Source organism: Pinus tabuliformis, chromosome 7 (assembly GCF_031772625.1).
Source record: "Pinus tabuliformis cultivar Carrire ecotype Pingquan chromosome 7, CPIR1, whole genome shotgun sequence".
Lineage (NCBI taxonomy): Eukaryota > Viridiplantae > Streptophyta > Pinopsida > Pinales > Pinaceae > Pinus > Pinus tabuliformis.
Genome location: NC_142293.1, coordinates 206,877,678 through 206,902,641, shown reverse-complemented (window position 1 = coordinate 206,902,641; position 24,964 = coordinate 206,877,678). Strand labels below are relative to the sequence as shown.

Below are 24,964 nucleotides of genomic sequence, written 5' to 3'. Positions count from 1 at the left end.
ATAAGCATGTGCTCAACAACTTTGATGTTTTTGAATTTTGTTTCTAGATATGAATCATTGTCATTGCCATTCAGCTATATTTGCCCTTATATACTATATACATGAGCAAACTTTTCTTATTTGGTGGCTAAGGGTTTGTATTTACATTTTTTAATTAAAATTTGCATTTTTTTTTGTACTTTTTAGTCAATCAATTCTTCATCCTAGTTTTTTGACTGGTCATATTGGACTCCTAGTTAGACCTTGGTTGGTTTCAATTGATTATAACTTTGGGTGATCTGACTCAAATTTAAGCAACACAAATCAACACACAATTGACCAAGATGAATCTCGAGGCTATGTGGCCAATGACATCGAATGTAGTTAGGGCACATAATGAGATCATCCTACAATAGTAAAAATTGCCCATAATAGAATGCCATTTTTGGAGAAAGAGCTCGAGAAGGGGACTTCCATGTGATTAGTATTCACTACGTTGACCACCTTGTTGATCTCTTCTTTTAGAGGGAAGAGGTGATGAGCAGTGTCCACGGTGTCCTTGAAGTGAGGGAAATGCTCAATATAAGTTCTAATGGAATAAAGGAGTTACGAAGCTTCCGAGAACCAACACTCTTTATGTATAGAGAGGCCCAAGGAGTTAATCTCCTCCAAAGAGAAGAAACATGATTTTCTTGGGAGCACTATTTTGGGGGTAGCAGTAAATTGGTGCTTGGCTTGATGAATTGATCTATTGTTTAGATTATTTGATTCCATTTTCAACAAACTAATCCCCTACTAGGCTACTTCTTTCAAAAAAACTTTGGATATACACATGTTAGATGAAGTCATTAGCCTGGTCATTCAACAATGTGCCTGAAATGGTTATGCTCTCTACTTGGTACTCTAATGGAGGGAATGCAATGTAGTATAATAGATTAGAATGGGATTTTATTAAGGTGTCCATGAGGCCAACTCGCCTATGGGATAAAACAACTTAAATCTCATTGCAACATTACTTCTAAAAATGGAAGAAAAAAATATGTGGAAGAGATCGTATCCCTTATGTGAATATCTGAAAGTGTTACGTTACTCATTTGGATCTGACCCCCAAAGGTGGGTCATCTATTCCTATTATTTGTCTCCCAACTTCTCGTGTGCATTATCCTTGTGGTGCTCTTTGCCCTGTCCTCTACTCGGGTCTCCCCAAATGCTGCTTCCCAACTTTTGTTTTTTAATGCTGCTACCTTCCTCATGTGGGAGAGAGGCAAGTAAAACTTTAGGCCTGAAGAAATAGGCTTCACAACCAACCCTTGGAGTTAATGAAAGGTGGGGAATCATACTGCCCCAAGAGAGGCATTCGTATTTGTTCTGGACAAAATTTTCTTATCTAGATTTAATGAATCATAGGAATGGAGTGTGGCTTCCTTAGTTTTGATCTTATTTGTGATGTTTTTTATAATCTTTTCTGCAATATGAAATATATCTGATGTTTTACTTCTGAAGTGAAATGGGGAATTTTCTTTGTTGCTTTTGACCCATAAGTTACTGAACAACTAAACCAGACAGGTTTTGGTGCTATTGTTCTCATAATTAAATTATTAATCATGATCCTGTTTTCAGGTTTTGGAAAGCAGTAATCAAAAGGCGCAGTTCATTTCAGCAGATGAGCTACCAAGGGTGAGTCTTGTTTCAATTCTGAGTTAGTCTAAAATTCTGAGCTAGTCTAAAATCATGCACATGTTTTGATGTAATGTTGGTTGACTTACTTTTTTTAGCATCAATTTTTAATTTATATGTTTAAAATGGTTTAATGTACTAGCATTTGCACCAGATGTTGCAAAGAAAACACCGTAAGGCATAAAGTGCGGAAATCCATTATCCATGTAGTGTGTGCATTATTCAACAAGGTGGATCTCTTTATATTTGTTGCAAACATTTATGTTATTGCATTGCTAATTTATTTAGAATCTACTACTACCTCCTCTTCTTGGAATATTAAATTTCTTATCACCCCATGATGACAATCCCTCTAATTATTGGAATCACAATTTTTTCCACTTTAGTGGGTTTACCGTCAACCTAAAGAAACATGAATTTGAGTCACTCAACTAAAAAGAAATTGCTAAATTGCTATTTATCATGTTTTGAGTAAAAACAATTAATAACTCATATTTACAACCCTTGAAATATTTACAACCTTTTAAGTCTTGTATTTATAACTCATATTTATAACCCTTTAAAATGAAACTAACTATCTATATTTTTATTAATAATAAAAAGAATCTTCTTTATAAAACTGACACTCACATGCTACTCCTATTGAAAAGGAATCAATACTCTTTGATAAGCAATATTCTTTGATAAGCAAGGAAAGCATTATACTCGACCTCAGGGAACTCAGTGGGCAAAATTATCAATAAATAGTTTTTTTTCCCATAAGGAAAAAGTCGTAATTTCTATTAATATGGAGAAATTACATTTTGCAGATGCTGTTGCATTCATATTGTGGTTCAGAGACCTTCCTGAAGAAGCCCCATTTGTCATGACTCCACACAGGGAGTCCTAGTAGCTGAGACTGTATATGCCCAAACTTAGAAGAAACAAGATGAATAACATATTACATTCCGGCTCTACGCAGAGAGCCCAGCTAAAGCTGATTCAGCTACATAGATGATTATACAAAAATAAAAAAACTACAAGAAATGGAAACTGATTATATGTGGGTCGAAGACCCATTCCTAAAGAAAATCATGAAAAGGTCTGTGATGGTGCTGATGGGATGATCCATCAATCACCTCTTGGATCAGCCAGTCATCCCGTTGATTTTGCGCTGCTTCTTTGGATAGCTGGTCCGCCTCAGTGTTCTGTTCCCTGTAAATGTGGCTGCATTTGAAGGATTCAAATGATGTGATCAGTCTTTTTGTCTCTTGGAGAATATGTCTCAGAGAGAAAGCATAGCAATGTGTTGTATCGTTCAGCCAGTTGCAAACAATTTGTGAATCCCCAAATAATTGAAGGTGGCTGCACTGTTTCTGTATCGCAAAGTGAATGATATGTTTTGCTGTGCTTAATTCAGCAAAATTATTGGTGCCTCTGCCAAGATTAATCTGAATTTTATAATAATGATCATCGCTGAGATATAGCAACGCTCCTCCACCGCATCCTGTTTCTTGGGCAGAGCCGTCGAAAAAAGCCCAAGGCTTCGATTTGTCCAGATTTATATGCCTGTTGGTGCGGGTGGGATTTTTTGGAACTGCCTCAGGGAGTAATTCGAAGTCTGCAATAGTGTGGCTCAGAATTACAGGCCAATGAGGCGCCTTATTTTGAAATATGACCTGGTTCCGAGCAATCCATATTGCCCAGCAAACAAGCAAAGGCATGTTAATGGATTTTCCTGTATGTTCACGGCACCAATCGCTCCATGCCTCCATAATATTCGGACCCTGCCAGACTTTGAGGGATGGATAATGAGAAGAAATGTTTTGCCAAAAATCTTTAGTAACATGACAATTTAAGAACAGGTGTGCTGTGCTTTCCTCTTCTAAACAGCAAAGATGGCATCTGAATGGACCATGAAATGATCGCTTCATGAGATTGGTTCCTGTAGGGATTTTGTCGAAGAGTATATTCCACATTAAGAGCCGAGTGCGAGGGGCTGCGCCAAGCTTCCAGAGATCTTTCCAGATGGGGAGGATAGTCGGGGGCTTGAATGATTCCATGAGTTTTAAATATCCCAATCTGGGAGAGTAAATGCCGTGGTTTGCGATTGCCCAGATAATGTCATCGGGGCCTTCAGTGAGTCTAATGTGCGCCTGCGTGAGAGCGTCAGTAAAGGCCCTCCATTCATGTTGCCACTGTTCAGGAATCTCTAAGGTGCGGGGGGTTGCCCAAGCCTGTTGCAGAAAGGTGGAATTCGCGCTATCTCCAATGTGCTTCATATGCGTGATGCCTCTGTTATGAAGGTGCATTAACAGTCCATCAGATAACCTGTGTAAATTGCCGCACCCCACCCACGGATCCACCCCAATCCTTACACTGTTTCCTTCTTTGATGCGCCAGGTAATACCTTCCCGCAATAGAGGTAGAGATTGGAGGACAACTTTCCAAATGTTTGATATATTGCGTCCAGGGTCATGTTGTTGACGGAACCAATCCATGAGGTGCATTGGCTTGATGTATTTAACTTGGGCGACACGAGACCATAGGCTGTCTGTGGTCAAGAGATTCCAACCGAGTTTGGCTGCCAGAGCCTTGGCAAAGAGATCGAGATTCTTAATGCCCCAACCGCCCCAGCGTTTGGGTCTAGCAATGGTGACCCATTTCACCCAGGCAAATTGCTTCCCTGTGTGATGACCTTTCCATAAAAATCTGGCACAAATGTTTTGTAATCTGTTCAGGATGCCGCGAGGTATCCAAGCCAAGGTCATCCAGTATACTGGAGTGGCTTCAATGACTGCTTTTATGAGAATCAATCTACCAGCTCTTGAGAGATATCTGTGATACCAAACCTGCAATCTTTTCTCCACCTTTGCTATTAACCAAGTCCAATCTGCAATCCGGTAGCCAAGAGGTTTTAGTCTGTACCCCAGATATTTGATGCCGTCAGCTAGTGATAATGAGATGAAGGGGAATCGATGGAATGCATATGTAGATTCATGTTGAGAGCAGCCAACAGCCGTGATTGTAGATTTGCTTTCGTTTATCTGCATGCCTGTGGCCTGTTGGAAGAGTGCAAATATATTCTGGAGAGAAGTGGTGTCACCTATGCATCCATTAAGAAAAATGAGAATATCATCAACAAATAAGAGGTGAGTTAGATAAAAATTATCAGAGATATTGATGCCATTGATCTGGTTCCTATCCCGGGCAAATGTGATGAGCCTACTCAAGCCTTCCATAATGAGAAGGAATAGAAGTGGAGATAATGGGCATCCTTGCCTGAGCCCTCTTTCTGAGGTAAAGAAAGATGTGGCTTCACCATTGAGAAGAACGCTGTAGGATACGTCGGTAATGCAGCTCATTATCCATTTAATGTAGCTATAGGGAAAGCCAAGGTGTGTCAGAAGCAGCCTGATGTAGAGCCAGTTGGCTCTATCGAAAGCTTTGGAAAGGTCTACCTTTAATATCAGGCCCTTTTGTTTTTTGATATGAAGAGTATGTAGGAGCTCTTGAGCGGTGGCAATGGCCTCATGTATCTGCCTGTGATTAAGGAAAGCGAATTGTTCAGGGGATATGTGACGAGATAATATAGGCTTCAGACGATTGGCGATGATCTTGGCAATAATTTTATAAAGGCAATTGCAGAGGGAAATGGGGCGGAAGTCATTGAATGAGGTCGGATGATTGGCTTTCGGGATAAGGGCAATGAAAGTGGATTTAATAGCGGATGATATTCTGCCATTTCTTCTGCAATGCTCAATAATATTGAGAAGATCATTGCCCAGTAGATCAAGGAAAGCAATGTAAAATTCAATGGTCCAACCATCAGGGCCAGGGCTTCTATCTTTCTTGAACCATTTATCAATAACTAGTTAATATTGATTTGCATCATTTTCTTTTGGTCCAACCAGCAATTAAAATCCATCCCCTGCCACTGCAACAATAATACACCATATATTACCTTCCCATTTAAAACTGAGAATGAGCTGCAAGTAACTGTGAGAACGCGGATGCCTCATAAGCATGGAGTTAAGATTGATCCCTGAGCTTTGCTACAATCCTCAACTGTAGAAATATTGAAATTTTTAAGAAGACTCTGGCCATTTCATAAGCAGCTGACTTGACAGCAGAGTTTGTCTGTTGCTGAGTCCCAATCAGAGAGATGTCTATATGAGTTATGTCAATGTTTAAGTAGAGCTGTTGAATATGGAATGTCGGTGTAAGTCCTCATCTCTGTCCAACTTATGTCAAAGCAAGGATGCTACATAGGAAGAAAGAATTGGTTAATCGGTTGTGGATGATGGCATTTTTCCTAGAAAATGCAGTATCTCCTTCATTGATTTCAAAACTCCATTGCTTCACTTGCACCTATCTTCTCAGGCTTTCATATTGATAAAAACAATGTAGAAAATTTTGGTTGAGTTAGTTTCAAACCATAAAATCTACCCCAACTTCATCTAATGGGCTTGTAATATAGCCTTCTTTCCCACATCGCGGATGCCTCATAAGCATGGAGTTAAGTTTGATCCCTGAGCTTTGCTACAATCCTCAACTGTAGAAATATTGAAATTTTAAAGAAGACTCTGGCCATTTCATAAGCAGCTGACTTGACAGCAGAGTTTGTCTGTTGTTGAGTCCCAATCATAGAGATGTCTATATGAGTTATGTCAATGTCTAAGTAGAGCTGTTGAATATGGAATGTCGGTGTAAGTCCTCATCTCTGTCCAACTTATGTCAAAGCAAGGATGCTACATAGGAAGAAAGAATTGGTTAATCGGTTGTGGATGATGGCATTTTTCCTAGAAAATGCAATATCTCCTTCATTGATTTCAAAACTCCATTGCTTCACTTGCACCTATCTTCTCAGGCTTTCATATTGATAAAAACAATGTAGAAAATTTTGGTTGAGTTAGTTTCAAACCATAAAATCTACCCCAACTTCATCTAATGGGCTTGTAATATAGCCTTCTTTCCCACATTTTCTTGATTATAAAATAATGTCAAAGTAAAATGAGAGTTAGAAATATTTTTCAACAATAGTCACTTGCATCAGATGATTATTATCTCGCTTGGTTTTCATCCTTATGGCTTAATATGGACGGACCATTTTCTGCAAGATTAGGAAAGCCTACTGTGTCTTTGAAAGATTGATTTGATTAATGGACATAAGTTAAAAATGCAGTGATCATCCTGTAAACAAATATATATACTCTATATATATCAAAGCAGCAGACTGAAGGCACTGAATTTGCCCATTTCAGACTCATATATGATATATCTATTCAAATGTTTACATAAACCAATATTTCATCCACAGTGGCTAAGAGTAGTATATATCAAAGACTGAAGGCACTGAAATTGCCCAATTCACTCATATATCTACTCAAATTTCTACACAAACCAATATTTCATTCACAGTGGCTAAGAGTATATATAAAAGTAGCAGACTGAAGGCACTGAACTTGCTCATTTGAGACTTATATATCTATTCAAAATTTTAAACAAACCAATGTGTGATCCACAGTGGCTAAGAGTATCTATCAAAGTAGTAGACTGAAGGCACTGAACATGCCCATTGCAAAATTCAGACTCATATCTATTCAAACTTTTACACAAACCAATGTTCATCCACATAGGCTAAGAATATATATCGAAGTAGCAGATTGAAGGCACTGAACTTGCCCTTTTCAGATTCATATATCTATTCAAACTTTTACATAAACCAGTCTTTCATCCACAGTGGCTCGTGATTTTCAAAATTTTTTATGTATGCCATAATAAGCACTTCACGAATCAACTAGGAATTGAAGGCACTTGCACAAAGAATATAATAACAGAAAACCACGTATTCTTGCACAATAATATTATTGATGATAACACTATGCATAAATTGCTATTGCTTTGTTGTAAGCCACAGCAGGATCTTGATCTTCCTTGGCACAGATGTTACTGTCAGATGGACTGAGATGAATTTTTGCAGACCCATTCTTCAATCCAAATAATATTATTGATGATAACACTATGCATAAATTGCTATTGCTTTGTTGTAAGCCACAGCAGGATCTTGATCTTCCTTTGTTAAATTTGGACAACTAGGTCCAAACTCCATGTTCTGATGCTCAGATTAAGAGGCTAATATTTTTGTTGGATTCCTCTTTCTGAGAGGTGTAAAATCCATATAAAAATAGTCTTAATCCGATGAGCGGAACTTATATTTTGAATTTATTATTCTTAATAAATTATATGTGCAAGGTCAACCAGTTTTGTAATGTAGGCTCACATGCCCAACAGATGTGTCACACACCCTCATTGATGGATATATATACAGGTAAAGTTGGAGAGAATTTGATGATAACACAACTCACATCTTCCTCTCTCATCCTAAAAGTACGAGCTACCTGGAGGACGAATTTCAGCCACACGTGGGAAGGACAAAGAGGATTTTTCTGCTGCTAGGGTTTCGCAGAAGTTTGACCAGCGTTGAGGGTTGTTGTGACACATGCTGGTTAGAGGGTTGTTGTGACACATGCTGGGCTGGCTGACCAAAGGAGACTTTGCTGGTTGAAGCATCCTGTTGACCGCCGAAACGAACACATACATTTTTCTTGTTTCTGATTTGTCTTCTGTAAGATCTGCTTATATGTTCTATCTGCATTTTGCTTATCTACTTGTATGAAGACAGGAGAAAAGTGAAATTGCTCTTAGCATAGAACATCTACAAAACTTTACATGGTATCGGAGCTGAGGTGAAGACAAACTCTATCTATAGCACTTCATGTGATCTCCTCCTCACCACGTCTTGGGTTTTTGGTGAAGGAGAGACTCACAAGAAGATACGCTGGATTAAATATGATGCCCTAACTGCTGTAATACCCTAGCCGCAATAAGCCGCAGGCTTATGAGGATGGACGCAAAGACCTTATACGCTGGATCTTATACACTGTTAATGGAGACCATTAATACGTAGATCAGGGAATATGCTGATGCTGTACATTGATACGCAGATCAGGGAATACACTGTTGCTTTCACTCTTTGTGAGTATAGTTAAACCACCATTAAAATTTTCCGTGGTTTTCTTTAAGGGGCGGCGCGGGTACGAGTTCCCTTCGGGGCTACCCCGCTCATCCCGGTAATGGGCTGACAACAAGATACGTCTTGTCTTAATTTGTTTGTGTCGACGATCTGCTGCTTGCACCAAGAACGCGACTACTTTCAGCAGCCCGAGTTTTTATCCGTGAAAATTCCCAATCAATAATCTAAACACAATGCCACAGAGAGAGATCGAAGACAGGAGAAAAGCGCACAGCCGAAGCCACGATAACCATCGATCGGATCGTAAAAGAGGCGGGCGCAAACACGATGGAACTTCGGACGCAGATTCAGACACTCGAAGCAACGATTCTGAATCCAGCGAGGACGACAGACGAAGAAGATCGAGGCGCAGTTCTTCCAGAAGGTCCGGGAAGGATTCCTATAGAAAGAAAAGCAACACCATCGGCAGCAGAAGACGCCATAGCTCTTCTGAGACGCCCACCGAATCAGAGAGCGAAGATGAAGACGAGTCCCCTAAGAAGAAAAGGAAGTCCAGAAAGATCACCCAGGAAGAAATAAATGAGTATCTCGCAAAAAAAAAAAAAAAAAAAAAAAGGCCCAGAAAAAGGCGGCGAAAGTTGCAAAGAAGCTGAAGACCCAGACAGTCTCGGGCTATTCGAACGATTCTAATCCTTTCGGAGACTCCAACTTGAATGAGAAATCAGGGAATACACTGTTCCTTTCACGCAAGACAGTTTCGTGATAAATCTACTTCGTTGTCATATGGAAGAGCTGCAAACATTATATGCTGATCATGAGGAGAACGCAATACATAAGGAGATATAATACCACGCATGAATGCCCTAGCTTATACGTAGCAATATGCGTACACACATTCAATCATAACTCGTTCTTGAAGGACAACGGAGTGAAAGGATAAACGAGAGAAGGGTTTCATGGGAACACTGTTGGGTTGTAGATCCAATCTAGCCGCAGATTGGATGGATATTTCAGTACCATAGAGACCGAAGCCATCACGTGCATCCGCATACTGAAGCAAAGGATTCTGTCTTCGTTGACTTATAACAGTCATCCATTTGGCATCACGAAATTACAAAATCGAGAGGCTGTTATGTATAAAGTGTGAAGATGGTAAAATGCTAGAATATCCTATCCGATATCATCGTTGCTGACTGGAATGGAATGTTGTAATATATGCATTATATATATGCTGTCCACGCAGTGATGCAAGCAGCAACTTCATGAATGTATGTGGATACGCAGCAACAACAACTCATTAAATATACATACACACAACCCAGGTGGATATGCAGCTCAATGAATATATATATATATACACGCAGTCACTCAGGTAATATATATATACACGCAGTCAATATATACATGCACAGCTTTCACATTACTGTAGATGACAACTTGATTGTGTAGTTTGAGACTACATCTATAGCCTAGCTGCTTTGCTAGGCTGCAAGCCATAGCAAGCAGCTAAGGCTGATGACAGTATTATAGTGTTGCAGCGTGATGATGCACAGACAGCAAAGAAGATCTATGAATCTCCACAAGGAGTATATTACAATGAAAAGACCGGATTTGTTGATTTGGGGTAGCAATGTGATGCTGTATAATGAGAGCAGCATTATAGTCATTGAGGTGCAGATCCATGATGATTGAGAACAGCTCAATAATTTCTGGAAGCAGCACTGCATAACACATGGGCAGCATGATGTATGAGGTCATGGACAACATGATGTGTGGACAGCACAGTGATCATGAGCAGCATGATGATACAACATGATGGTGCTACACGGTCAGGTGCAGCAAATGGACAAGACACAGAATGGTGTTGCTGAACGCAAGAATAGGACTATTGTGGAAGCTGCCCGTGCCATGCTATGTGACCAGGGTCTTCCAAAGTTTCTGTGGGGAGAAGCTGCAAATACTGCTGTGTACATTCAAAACCGATGCCCTCATTCCGCTTTGGACTCCAAAACTCCCGAAGAGGTTTTCTCTAGTAAGAAACCTGATGTCTCACATTTTAGAATTTTTGGATGTCCTGTCTATTTTCATGTGCCGAAAGAAAAGAGAAGTAAGCTGGATGCTACTGGGAAGAAAGGAATGTTTGTGGGCTACAGTGAGACTTCTAAGGCATATAGAGTCTATGTACCTGGTCAAAGGGAAGTAGAGATAAGCCATGATGTCACTTTTGACGAAGATGCTTCCCTGAAGAAAGTAGTAGATCTTCCTAGATCTGAAGAAAACCATGAAAAAAAAAAGACCTGGAAGTCTGGAAGAACCCCAGGATGAGACTATGCCTGATGTTGAAGGGCCAATGGACCCTATTGATCCTTCCCCTTCTCTAGGAAAGAGGCCATCATGGCTCAGGGACACCCTCGAAGATGCTGAGGGTCATGCTGCCCCAAGGGGAACATTCCGAGAAAGCAAGAAGCCGTGTAGATACCAAGGGTATCTAGCTGCCATGAGTACTATTATACAATCTGAACCTGGATCTTTTGAGGAAGCCATCAAGCATCAAGTCTGGAAGGATGCTATGCATGAAGAATATGAGGCTATTATGAAGAATGATGTCTGGGATGTGGTCCCGAGACCGAAGGACAAATCTGTTGTCACCGCTAAATGGCTCTTCAAGATTAAACATGGATCTGATGGGAGTGCTGAAAAGTTTAAGGCAAGATTTGTTGCCCGTAGCTTCTCTCAAAAGGAAGGAATTGACTATGACGATATATTTGCACCTGTGGCTCGATATACCACCATCTGATCCATCATAGCCCTTGCTGCTACGCAAGGATGGAGTCTTCATCAGATGGATGTCAAGACCGCTTTTCTGCATGGTGCAATAAAGGAAGAGGTGTATGTAGAACAACCTCTGGGATTTGAAGTTCAAGATCGAAGACACTCATGTCTGCAGGTTGAAGAAAGCCCTCTATGGGTTAAAGCAAGCACCCGAGCTTGGTATGAGAGGATGGATAGTTACTTGATGAAGCTGGGCTTCACTCGAAGCAATGCTGATCCAAACCTTTACTTTAAGGTTGAGGAAGGAAAGCCTCTCATTCTAGTGCTGTATGTGGACGACCTCTTCCTGACAGATGATGACCCTCTCATTCATCAATGTAAGAGGGAGCTTGCTGCTGAGTTTGAGATGAAAGACCTAGGACTGATGCACTATTTCCTAGGCCTGGAGGTCTGGCAGAGACCTGGAGAGATTTTCCTTTCTCAAGGAAAGTATATTGTGAAGCTTCTGGAAAGATTTGGGATGGTGGACTGTAAGTCCGTGTCGACACCAATGGAACTCAACTTTAAGAAGTTGAGTGGCAGCGCTGCAGGGCCTATCTTGGCCAATCCTACTGAGTATCGTCAACTCATAGGAGCTTTGATGTTCTTAGTGAACACCCGTCCGGACATATGTTTTGCAGTGAATACTTTGAGTCAACAGTTGGTTGAGCCTCATCATTCTCACTGGGTTGGTGCCAAGAATCTTTTGAGATATCTTCGGGGCACGATAAACCATGGGCTGAGATACACTGCCGGGAGTGTAATACTCCGGGGATATACTGATGCCGATTGGGCTGGCAGTGTGGTGGATCGTAAGAGCACATCTGGATGCTGTTTCAATCTTGGTTCTGCTTCGATCTCATGGATGAGCAGGAAGCAAAAGTCGGTGGCTTTGAGCACAGCGGAGGCCGAATACATTGCTGCTAGTATGGCCTGTTGTGAAGCAGTTTGGTTGAGGAAGCTCTTTAGTGAGCTGTTCCAACATGTGCTAGATACCACTGTAATACTCTGTGATAATCAGAGTGGGATTCGTATGACTGAGAATCCTGTGTTCCACGACCGATCCAAGCATATTGATATCAGGTACCACTTTATCCGGGATATGGTACAGCGAGGCGCCGTAAGGCTCGATCATATAGGAACTGATGAGCAGGTCGCGGATATTCTCACTAAGCCCCTGGGGAAGGTCAAGTTCCTAACCTTCCGTGAGAGTCTTGGTGTCGTGGAAAGACCCTATGATGTGGGTCCTGTTGGACGATGAGCTCTGGGAGCTCTGGGGGGCTTTGGGGATAGCTTCTCGGAGCTATAAGCACTCATAATGCTTCTGCCCCACCCTTGTGATTATTGCGCTGGTTCGCCACTCATTTAATCTGTGCCCCGTATGCATCCTACCCATTGAGTTCAGGGCTCATGGGAAGTACCTCTCATTTGGCCAATGAGGTGTGGAAAAGCTAGAGACTATTAGCAAAGACTGATGGACGCATCAGAGATTGCCGTACTCTCTATCTAGGATGGCATGGTCCAACCACTTGATCTGGGATCAAGATTTGTGAGGTCTGGGACCTCTGGACTGATTATGTCAGTCGGGGAATGATGTCTTTGTGACTGACCTACTTCTGTTCTGAAATAAAGAAGCCAGCAAAGCAAGTTTCGGCGGGATGACTCACGATGTTAATTGCACTAATAGATGGAGTTCTCCCTAGTTGAGAGGGAGTGTTAAATTTGGACAACTAGGTCCAAACTCCATGTTCTGATGCTCAGATTAAGAGGCTAATATTTTTGTTGGATTCCTCTTTATGAGAGGTGTAAAATCCATATAAAAATAGTCTTAATCCGATGAGCGGAACTTATATTTTGAATTTATTATTCTTAATAAATTATATGTGCAAGGTCAGCCAGTTTTGTAATGTAGGCTCACATGCCCAACAGATGTGTCACACACCCTCATTGATGGATATATATACAGGTAAAGTTGGAGAGAATTTGATGATAACACAACTCACATCTTCCTCTCTCATCCTAAAAGTACGAGCTACCTGGAGGACGAATTTCAGCCACACGTGGGAAGGACGAAGAGGATTTTTCTGCTGCTAGGGTTTCTGCTGCTAGGGTTTCGCAGAAGTTTGACCAGCGTTGAGGGTTGTTGTGACACATGCTGGTTAGAGGGTTGTTGTGACACATGCTGGGCTGGCTGACCAAAGGAGACTTTGCTGGTTGAAGCATCCTGTTGACCGCCGAAACGAACACATACATTTTTCTTGTTTCTGATTTGTCTTCTGTAAGATCTGCTTATATGTTCTATCTGCATTTTGCTTATCTACTTGTATGAAGACAGGAGAAAAGTGAAATTGCTCTTAGCATAGAACATCTACAAAACTTTACATCCTTGGCATAGATGTTACTGTCAGATGGACTGAGATGAATTTTTGCAGACCCATTCTTCAATCCAACTTTATTCCTTTTCAATTTTGGGGCCATGAGAATCTGATAGCAGCCGACAAGTTTCTTCTTCTCCTTCTCAACCATCTCACCACCATCTTTCTGCTTTTCTTGATCTTTGCCCTGTTCCTTGCATGCACTACTGTTGAAGTCTTGACAGCGGGATTGCTGTTCTTGGGCATCAACAACATTATTAGGTTTAATGGACAGTAATTTTCTCACAAATGAAGGCCTGGGTTCGACAGGATTCCCCATCAAATCTCTGAAACCCACAGCCCCCCAGTTGCAGGGATGAATCTGTTCATTCTGTGAAGATCTACTCCATCAAGAATCATGGTGCCAAGGTTGAGAATGCCCTGTGGGTGACCAGAAGGACGACGGACCTGCAGTGCCAAGAAACTCATCCCACTGAAATCTGTGCTCCCGTAGCCCTTGAGGAGAGTGGAAAGCAAGACCCTCACAGTGCCTAGCAGGGTATCCCTGAGGCAACCCACGCAGTATATCTCCATCATCACAGCGGAGCAAACTCTCTTCCACTCTGAATATGGCCTTGTCGTTCCAAGTAGGGTTTGCGCCCCTTGTTCTGTCAATTTGCGTCGTCAGTTTTTTCTCGAAATTGATCCATACAACACAGTAGGTCTGCATCATGCCAAAAAGATGCATCTCCTTCAGATCTTGAGCTGAGATGATGTTAAGCTCCAGCTGTGTGTAAGCTTCCCCCATGATGTAGAGTGAATTTACTGCACAAGGAAACACAATATTCAGAGACCACCCTGATTGAAATTACAGGAGAAGAAACGCCATGAATGAAATCTTTTGAAATCTGAACATTGTATAGAACTGACTTATAAGACAAAACACATCATAGACTCTCTAGCTCATGATGATGAAAGCAGATGGAAATCAGTGCAGAAGGCCACCCCAAATGGTCATGATCGAAGCCAAGAAGCAGAAAAACCCATTCATAGATACAACAATAATGGAACAAACAAAAACAAATTTGTACCAAATCCATTTGTTGTTTCATTTTAGAATTTTATTGTTGTGATTTCCATTTCAAAACTCCATTACTTCACCTGCACCTATAGTCTCAGGCTCTCATATTCATAAAAACAATGTACAAAATTTTGCTTGAGTTAGTTTTAGATTATAAAATCTACCCATTTCAAAACTCCATTGCTTCACCTGCACCTATCTTCTCAGAATCTCATATTGATAAAAGCAATGTAGAAAATTTTGGTTGTTAGTGTTAGACTATAAAATCTACCCATTTCAAAACTCCATTGCTTCACCTGCACCTATCTTCTCAGGCTTTCATATTGATAAAAACAATGTAGAAAATTTCAGTTGAGTTAGTTTCAAACCATAAAATCTACCCCAACTTCATCTAATGGGCTTGTAATATAGCCTTCTTTCCCACATTTTCTTGATTATAAAATAATGTCAAAGTAAAACGAGAGTTAGAAATATTTTTCAACAATAGTCACTTGCATCAGCTGATTATTATCTCGCTTGGTTTTCATCCTTATGGCTTAATATGGACGGACCATTTTCTGCAAGATTAGGAAAGCCTTGTGAATCCTTTAGTTTCAAAGTAATTCTTTCAGATCACTTGCCTATCTATCTGGAGTCTAGACCTCTCAAACGAAGAGGCCTAAAAACATACCATTTTCATTTGAACAGCTGCAGTTTGGCAACCCAGACATAGAAAATAAAATCCAGTATTAGTGAAATGAAGACACTCACATTACATGAACAAAAATGTGAAGTTTCGAAGTAATTCTTTCAGATCACTTGCCTATCTATCTGGAATCTAGACCTCTCAAACGAAGAGGCCTAAAAACATACCATTTTCATTTGAACAGCTGCAGTTTGGCAACCCAGACATAGAAAATAAAATCCAGTATTAGTGAAATGAAGACACTCACATTACATGAACAAAAATGTGAAGTTTCAAAGTAATTCTTTCAGATCACTTGCCTATCTATCTGGAATCTAGACCTCTCAAACGAAGAGGCCTAAAAACATACCATTTTCATTTGAACAGCTGCAGTTTGGCAACCCAGACATAGAAAATAAAATCCAGTATTAGTGAAATGAAGACACTCACATTACATGAACAAAAATGTGAATCCTTTCTAAGAAGCTTCAAAATGTAAAGAAAAAAGCGGAACAACTAGGTTTTTGTAAACATATTCAAAAGAAACATGAACTGGAGATAGAGATGGTTAGTGTTGTAAAAGAAAAGGAATTGATATTGTGGCTTGAAAACGACAGATGCTTCCTTTATACTTTTTAAGTGCCAAGCATAAACCACCTTCCAATCTAAGGAAGGATAACAGTAAGTACAAGGAAGACCACAGATGCTTCCTTTATACTTCAATTGTCAAGCATTAACCAACATTCATAAGGTAGGTGCTTCCATAGACTCTATCTGATCATGTGACCAACCAGCCCAACTTAACAGCCATGACAGCATCAGCAGATCAGTGGCCCCTTGCGGGGCCACACCAGCCCAACTTAACAGCCATGACAGCATCAGCTGATCAGTGGCCCCTTGTGGGGCCACACCAGCCCACCTTTGGGCAAACCACTATGTAAGAAAATTAAAACTTGGTGGAAACTGTAGCAGCAAGCCACTTTCACCTACCCATCTTGTCTCTCATGGCTAGTCTTCAAATGAATAGAGGAAAGATTACCAAGTCATGAACTTTTAAATGAGGGCATATTATCAAAGACCTTGAATGAGACTCATGAGAATCTATAAAAGAAAAGAAGAAGTCAGACATGCCTGACTTAGTGGTTGATACAGTGCTTAACCACATTAATCACCCTCATTCAAATACTGGAAGGCATAAAGCCCTGCGTTATTAAAAAGTTCATGAGTTTGATAGGGTTCAAATTCAAAAAGATAAGAAAAAGGAGGTATTCTGTAGACAGAAGTCAATAATTCAATGGCTTAAAGATGGTGGAAGAAGCGGTGCCCGTTTCCTTAAAACCACTCAGAATAGAAGGGTTTATAATAAAATTTCTGTAATAGAATACCAGACAACACAGTAGTAACTCAAATCTGCAAGGAAATCTACTTCAACCTCTACTGACGATGCCGGTTACTGAAGAAGAAATACAGGATGTTGTTTCCCCAAGAAAAGAATAAGCCTCCTGGGACTGAATGGGTTCCCAACTCTATCTTCCTCATAATATGTGGCTTTTAAATAATGTTAATCTTCTTGGAGCAAAAGAAGAATCTATGAACTCTGGCAGAATAATGGAATTTCTACATTTTTTAGCATCAATTTTTAATTTATATGTTTAAAATGGTTTAATGTATTATATGCTTAATGAATGTTTCAATTATACTTGCAGCTCATGGGACTGGCAATAAAGGAATCGTTGTCCCAGGTCAGTTTTATTTTCCAGAAAAGGAACCATATAGGTTTCATGTTTTACTCCTTAAACTATTATAGATGGAAGCAGAAATGCTGTGGCTGGAACTTAGTTGATGTTTTTCTTGTTCAGATCTTAGATACTGAAAGCGGACAGTTTGCAAATGACTTTGAAGCATCATTCAGAAGCACCTTCAACACAATGCGGCTAGTGAAGCAAGCAATCCGCGATAATGATAAGATATCATGTGATTCTGAAGGAAAGTGGAATGCAAACCCATTTGGGCAGATGGCTGATAGTTCATTACGTGGTTTTGTAACAGATGTCAATAGTCACAACATGGACGTAGAGTGTAAAACAACATGGAGGAAAAAACGAAGTAAGAAACAATGTCAACTGCAGTCAGATGAAAAGGGGAAAATGCAAGAAAAAGCATGCAGTCTCGATACTGCATGTGAGCATGCATGGAAGACTGGAGATGAAAATGGATTACCCAGTTTACAGCAAGACTTTTCGAAGCAGCAGAGCTTCATGAAAGCTGAATCTCAGGTTGGTAGCAAGTTTTCAGAGGGAACTGAAAATTGCAAGGGCCAAGCCTCTGAAGATAACTATAAAGTTGTAGGTAGTGAGGGTGCAACCTCGCAAGTAACTCTTGCTGGTAATGTGCAGCAGAGTAATTTTGATCATGTGAAGTCCAAAGTAAATGTCCATAGTTGTGGTGCTGGTTCTGGGGAAATTGAAAGAAGTAACTTGGCTATTAAAGATGTGGAAGTGCAGGCTGCACAATGTCCAAAGTTTTTAATGGATAATTCCTTTTCTGTATTGACTGAAAAGACTACAGTTACAGCAGAGGGTTCTGGTGAGAATAGTGTGTCTAATGTCAGAGCGGAAATACATGGGAATAAAGAAACATCAGGGATTCTAGAGGATTGTCAGAAGATTGTGTTACATGGACATCCACAATGCGAGGAAATCTCCGATAGACAACTGAGGAATTTTTCTGGCTCTTTACCTGAAGCAGCTATGTTATCTCTATTCTCAGATAGGACGGACATTTCTGATCGACAATTTCGGCAAAATGTTCTTAATGTATTTGATAAGAATGTGAGGGAACAAGAAAGAAGCAACCAATTAAAATCACTCGAGCTCATGCAAAAAATGAAGCAATTAAAACTTGAAGAGGAACAACTTCATATTAATTCAGAGTCGAATATGTTGGCTAGGAACAAATTACAGTTTAACCATTCCAAAGCATTGTTTAAAGAGAGTGCATTTGTAGATGAAAAACAAAAGAGGGCATATGTTGAGCTTAGCAGACAATGTGCAGATGAATTGGCAGCAGGGATGATACTCATGCTCATTGCTTTAGCCTACGGTGTTTCAAGATACTCACGCTCACTCCTTTCAGAAGCGATCACATCATGCCAAGCCACCAAGGTAATTTAGTTGATGTGTATAATATCAAGTCTCAAGATAAGTTGTATATTATTCTTTACATTTCTGTGATTGTTGTTTTGTTCCAATTGTTTGTAGGAATCACAAAAGTCTTCGTGGTTTTCCAACCCAATGGACACTGTAACAGGAAGATTCCGAACTATTGCATGCGAAATTATGGTAATATCCCGTATGCTAGCAGGTGCTGGTTTTGTTTCAGTGATCGTCTATTTATTATTCCGCCACACAGTCACAAGCTCTAGTCAGGCTAAGCCAGCAACGATTATCTTGGTTTTACTAGGAGGCTTATGTGGTTGGGCAGGCAAATTCTCTGTGGATAGCCTGGGAGGAAGTGGATTTCATTGGCTCGTACATTGGGAACTGCTTTGTATTCTGCACGCCTTTGCCAATTGTTTTACATCACATTTATTTTGTTTTCTGAATGGCCCGACTTCAAACTCTGGTAGGAGCAGTTTGACACCCTCATGGATTCGTAAGTTTGTTTTCCATGCTACACTTGTTTTAGTTCTTCCAGTGATGGCTGGACTTATTCCGTTTGCTTCTGTTAGGGATTGGACAAAGCATTTTTGTGATATGTTCAAGGATCACGTCCTTGAACCAGTGAGCATGTCTCTGGCATATGGTCCAAGATATGTATAAAAATATATTTACAGGTTGCAATGATATATTACTCCTATCGTATTGTCTACAAAATTGTATTTCAGATTACTTTCTTATAACATTAGTCTTCTATATGAAAGGAAGCAAGGCATTGATTAGATAGATGTTGATCTGTATGCATGGACTCTATGGGGTTTATTATAGACTATAGTGCTAGTTTTTTCTTTGAATGAATGAAACCAAATAAGCCTGAATTTCAACATTGCACTTGGGGGATTGTAGAAGGACTGCTTTGTGTATGATGCTGCAGGAATAAAATTTCGGGACATCTTGGTTCAGGTGGTGTTCTTGTAAGGTGGTTGGTATGTTGGTGATGATATAATTCATCTCCATGATGAGAATATATATTTACTTGGGGTTTTAAGGACAGTCTCATGGCTCATGTGTATTGACTTCCTCATGTGAATACAAAACTGGTAGATAACGACGATGCCACCTCCTCCTGCAGCCACTTTTCTGGCTTTCCACCATCAGGACAATAACATCATTGCAATTGGCATCGAGGATTCATCAATTCAAATATACAATGTTCGAGTTGATGAGGTGCTGCCTGTGTATATCTCTTTCAATCCTTATCATTTTTCTTCATTGTGCCCTTTTACCAAAACTCACCTTTAAGTGGCTTGCTCTGAACTTACTGCAATTTTTACAGGTAAAAGCAAAGCTCAAGGGCCACCAAAAGCAACTCACAGGCCTGTCTTTTTCACCTGGGCCTTTTCACATGTTTTTGAATGTGTTGGTATCTTCTGGAGCTGATTCCCAGAGTAGAAATATTCATGTACTCACAACCACGTCTTTTGGCAATTATACCCGTGGGGCATAGATGGGTGACAAAAGCGAAAGTCAAAAGCTGTACAACCAGGAAGATCGTCACCACCAGTGGGGGATACAAGAGTACAGTTTCATAATGATCGATATCACTTGTTGGTTGTGCAAGAGAGCCGGCTTTGACATATATGATGCTTCCAAGTTGGAAAGTTGGAGGGCTTGTGCTATGTAAGTACTTGTAAGCAGTGTTGAAATTAAACATAGACAATAATATAGTCACTTACCTTCTTTATCTGATTGGATGACCTTGTTACATGTATGCATTTGCAGTGGTCTCCTCATGATCCCCTATCTACTCCTATTTCAAGTGCCATATATATACTCGTGACAGCGTCCTAGTTTATGCGAGCTTCTGAGTTTCTGTGATAGTGCAGTTGGAGTTTTTGATGCAGAATATCTGTTCCTATTTCAAGTGACATATACTCATGTGACAGCGTCCTAGTTTATGCGAGCTTCTGTGATGGTGCAGTTGGAGTGTTTGATGCAGAATATCTGCTCCTATTTCAAGTGACTTATACTCATGCAACAGCGTCCTAGTTTATGCGAGCAATAAATTTTGATTCTGAACTCCACTTAGATGTTATTATGTCGGTCCTGACTTTAGTTTCAAAACTTGGATTCTTTTGATTCGGAGCTAGTTAAACGAGTTGAGTTGATAGCACCGAGTTAATTTGACTTGAGGTTTTGTTGGGTACATAACCAGTTCAACTTGGTTTTAGTGCTTGTTTGGTAACAAACCAGTTCAAATTAACTAGAATGATTTGAGTTGAAAGTTGAAACTTGAGTTATTGAATCCTAGTTGTTTTGAGTTAAAGCGGAGTAATTGAATCCAAGAGATTGAGTTGAAGTTCGAGTCCGAGTCTTAGAACTACGTCCTTACCAATGTTAGAGCTCCAGTATGATTTTTCTACATAGAAATTGCTCTATGTGCACAAGTCAAGGTAGAAGAGAAAATGTTCTAGGATGAGATCTTTAATAGAGTTCCCAGTGGAGATCCAAACTTCATATGAAGGAAACATGAGTGTTCCATGCATCTTCCTTAGAGGAGAATGGAATGAGAAGAGCACCGATAGTCATATGGTACTATGTGAATTAATGACATCTTGTGATCAAGGATTAATGCAATGAATATCTGCTCCTATTTCAAGTGCCTTATACTCATGCGACAGCGTCCTAGTTTATGCGAGCTTCTGAGCTTCTGTTAAAGTGCAGTTGGAGTGTTTGATGCAGAAAGCTTGAGGCCTCACTGCCCCATTGCACCTTCTGCATATTTACCATCGGGAATGAACAGGTAAATGGCCTCTTTCATTCTGTCATGGTCGATACATCTATTTTTTAGATTTGGATTTTGACAAGGCATATTATGATTTAATTTATTGTTTGGTTATTTATTTCGATACATCTATTTTTTAGATTTGGATTTTGACAAGGCATATTATGATTTAATTTATTGTTTGGTTATTTATTCAGCGGTAGTGCCTATTCGCTTGCATCATATCCGTCCGAACCGAATCAATTTGCTTTTGGAAAAACAGTCACATCCGTCCGAACCGAATCAATTTGCTTTTGGAAAAACAGAGTTCATGTTTTGGAGCCTTCAGAGTAAGAAGGGAAATGGGGTGTTGGACCTCCCCCAAATAATGGTACTGTCGGATTAAATCCATTATTAAGTAACCAAGGTTCGGCACCACCCTCAAGGTAATTCAATGGAAACATAAGAACAATTTGAAGTGCACTCTTAATTTACAAGAATACCATGAATAATGGCAGCGTCTTGTCAGTGAAATGCCTCACTTGTGTTCCAGTTGTTGAGACATTCTATCAAGATTGTAATTTTCATCAGATATTGTTCAGCAAACGTAAATGAAAATGCAATCCTGGTCCCAATTTTTTCTGGGTCAAGTAAAAATTGAAAGTCTGTTATTGGAACATAGGTCGTGTAAAAATTGAAAGTCTGTCATTGGAGCATAATTTATGAATGTTCTTTCCGAGGTTTCTCAGTTTCTATTTTTGAAACCCTTCTTTGTACCACACAAGTTTTTTTCCTGAGGTTTTTGTCATATGTATGTGCATTCAGACAAACCTGGTTGAATATTATTGGAGTTGAGATTGAAGTAATTAAATTGAGAAAACATTAATTATGCAGATTTCTGCAGTTGATTCAACGTTGGCTGTGCTTTAATTTTCGTGGCTTAAGTCATCACTTTTTATGGTAAACATATTATTTCCCCAATTGACTCGAGGAACTTTCTTGTTTAATGACATTATTGCTTAAACATATTGATACAGATATTTACAGGAAAAAAAAAAAAACTTTCAATTGATATTTACATAATATTTACATATTTACAGGAAAATAACTTTCAATTGATGCAATAATGCTTGTATAGTGAAAAAAAAAAAAAAAAACTTTCAATGGATGTAATAATGCTCATATAATGAAAAAAAAAACAACTTTCAATTGATAGATATTTACATATTTACAGAATTACAGGAAAAAAAAAACTTTCAAACTGATGCAATAATGCTTATATATTGATACAGATATTTAGAGTATTTACGCCAAAAAAAAAAAACAACTGATGCTCATATAATGCTTATATTATATATTGATACAGATATTTACATGGATATTAATGTATTTACAAAAAAAATTCAACTGATGCAATAATGCTCATATAATGCTTATATATTGATACAGATATTTACACGGATATTAATTCTCAAAAAAAAAAACTTTCAATTGATGCAATAATGCTCATATAATGCTTATACATTGATAGAGATATTTACACGGATATTAATGCTCATGTTGCTATTTACACGGATACTAATGCTCATATTGCTGCAGCCTTTCAATTCATGCAATAATGCTCACGATATTTAATTGATGCAATAATGCTCATATAATAGTCATGATATTTACAGAAAAAACTTTCAATTGATGTGATAATGCTCATATTGCTGCAGCGTTTTAATTGATGCAATAATGTTTATATAATGCTCATATATTGATATAGATATTTACAGAAAAAACATTTAATTATGTGATAATGCTCATATTCATATAATGCTCATATATTGATATAGATATTTACAAAAAAAACATTCAATTATGTGATAATGCTCATATTGCTGCAGCCTTTCAATTGATGCAATAATGTTCATATAATGCTCATATATCATATATTGATATAAATATTTACAGAAAATTTCAATTGATGTGGTAATGTTCATATTGTTGCAATTACTGCAATAATGTTCATATTGTTGCAATTGCTGCAATAATGTTCATATTGTTGCAGCCTTTGTGTTTTGTTTTTGATAAGACCCTTACCTTGTGAAGCTAATGCTCATGTGATAATGTTCATTTTGTTGCAATCACTGCAATAATGTTCATATTATTGCAATTGCTGCAATAATGTTCATATTGCTGCAGCCTTTGTGTTTTGTTTTTGATGGACTTGTGGAAGGGATTGATGAGACCCTTACCTTGTGAAGATAATGCTCATATTGTTGCAGCCTTTCGATTGATGCAACACTGTGCATATTGCTCATATCGCTGCAGTTTTTCAATTGATGCAATAATGTTCATATTGCTGCAGCCTTTGTGTTTTGTTTTTGATGGACTTGTGGAAGGGATTGATGAGACCCTTACCTTGTGAAGTTGTAATAACACATTTTGGATATCAACCTAATAGGAGGCTTCAACGGCATGCCATTGGTAGTTGCATAGGTTTTATGCATTTTGGATATCAGGCTTCCTTTTTACCATTGGTAGTAGCAGAGGTTTTATGCTATTTACATCACTCGTGCTTATATCAACTTAAATGCTATTTACAGGACTTGCATGCTTATATCAACGTTGCAGAGGTTTTATGCTGTTTACAAGACTCATGCTTATATCAACTTAAATGCTATTTACAAGACTCACATGCTTATATCAATGTTGCAGAGGTTTTATGCTATTTACAAGACTTTTGCTTATATCAACTTAAATGCTATTTACAAGACTCGCATGCTTATATCAACTTAATAGGAGATGTTTTATGCTATTTTATATCAACTTAATAGGAGGCTTCTTTATGCTATTGGTAGTTGAACAAGTTTTATGCTATTTACAAGACTTGCACACTTAGAGGCTTCTTTATGCTCTTGGTAGTTGCATATGTTTATGCTATTTACCAGAACTACCAAGTTTATCTTATTTACAAGACTCGTATGCTTATAGCGGTTGTAACTATTTACGAACTCATGAATATGAGTGGATATCCTATTGTAAATTGCTAGGCTGTCATCATTGTTTCGCTATAAAGCAATCGGATAAGGTCCTTGTTAGAATATGATTAGCAGTCAAACTAGTGAAATTAAAAAAACTATTCAATTGGAAGTTTTGATACCATCTATATGTCCGATAAGGTCCTTGTTAGAATATGATTAGCAATCAAACTAGTGAAATTAAAAAATTGTTCAATTGGAAGTTTTGATGCCATTACATGTTTGCTAGGGAACATTTTGATTTAACTATCTACGAATGCATGAATATCAATGGATATCTTATTGTAAATTGGCAGATTGTCATCATTGTTTTGCTAAGAAGCAATCGGATAAGGTTCTTGTTAGAATATGATTAGCAGTAAAACTAGTGAAATTAAAAAATTCTTCAATTGGAAGTTTTGATACCATCTACATGTCTGCTAGGGAGCATTTTGA

General features: G+C 39.0%; 2 protein-coding genes across 6 annotated transcripts in view; both read left to right on the top strand.

Annotated features, from left to right (window-relative positions):
* The window catches only part of LOC149246589 (uncharacterized), a 119,109-nt gene extending 97,970 nt beyond the window's left edge, over nucleotides 1-21,139 (top strand). For 3 of the 5 annotated variants that reach the window (XM_089457976.1, XM_089457975.1, XM_089457977.1), the window contains exons 3-6: nucleotides 1,600-1,656; nucleotides 17,288-17,323; nucleotides 17,441-18,745; nucleotides 18,842-19,665. In XM_089457976.1, the coding sequence (XP_089314102.1) occupies nucleotides 1,600-1,656; nucleotides 17,288-17,323; nucleotides 17,441-18,745; nucleotides 18,842-19,402 (1,959 nt within the window). In that variant the 3' untranslated portion in view covers nucleotides 19,403-19,665. The other 2 variants (XM_089457979.1, XM_089457978.1) reach the window with 2 other exon arrangements.
* On the top strand, nucleotides 8,874-9,278 carry LOC149246590 (uncharacterized). Its single transcript, XM_089455718.1, has one exon. It carries the CDS (start codon nucleotides 8,999-9,001, stop codon nucleotides 9,248-9,250), a length of 252 nt encoding a protein of 83 aa, XP_089311844.1. The 5' UTR covers nucleotides 8,874-8,998; the 3' UTR covers nucleotides 9,251-9,278.
* Nucleotides 21,140-24,964: the final 3,825 nt, after the last annotated feature.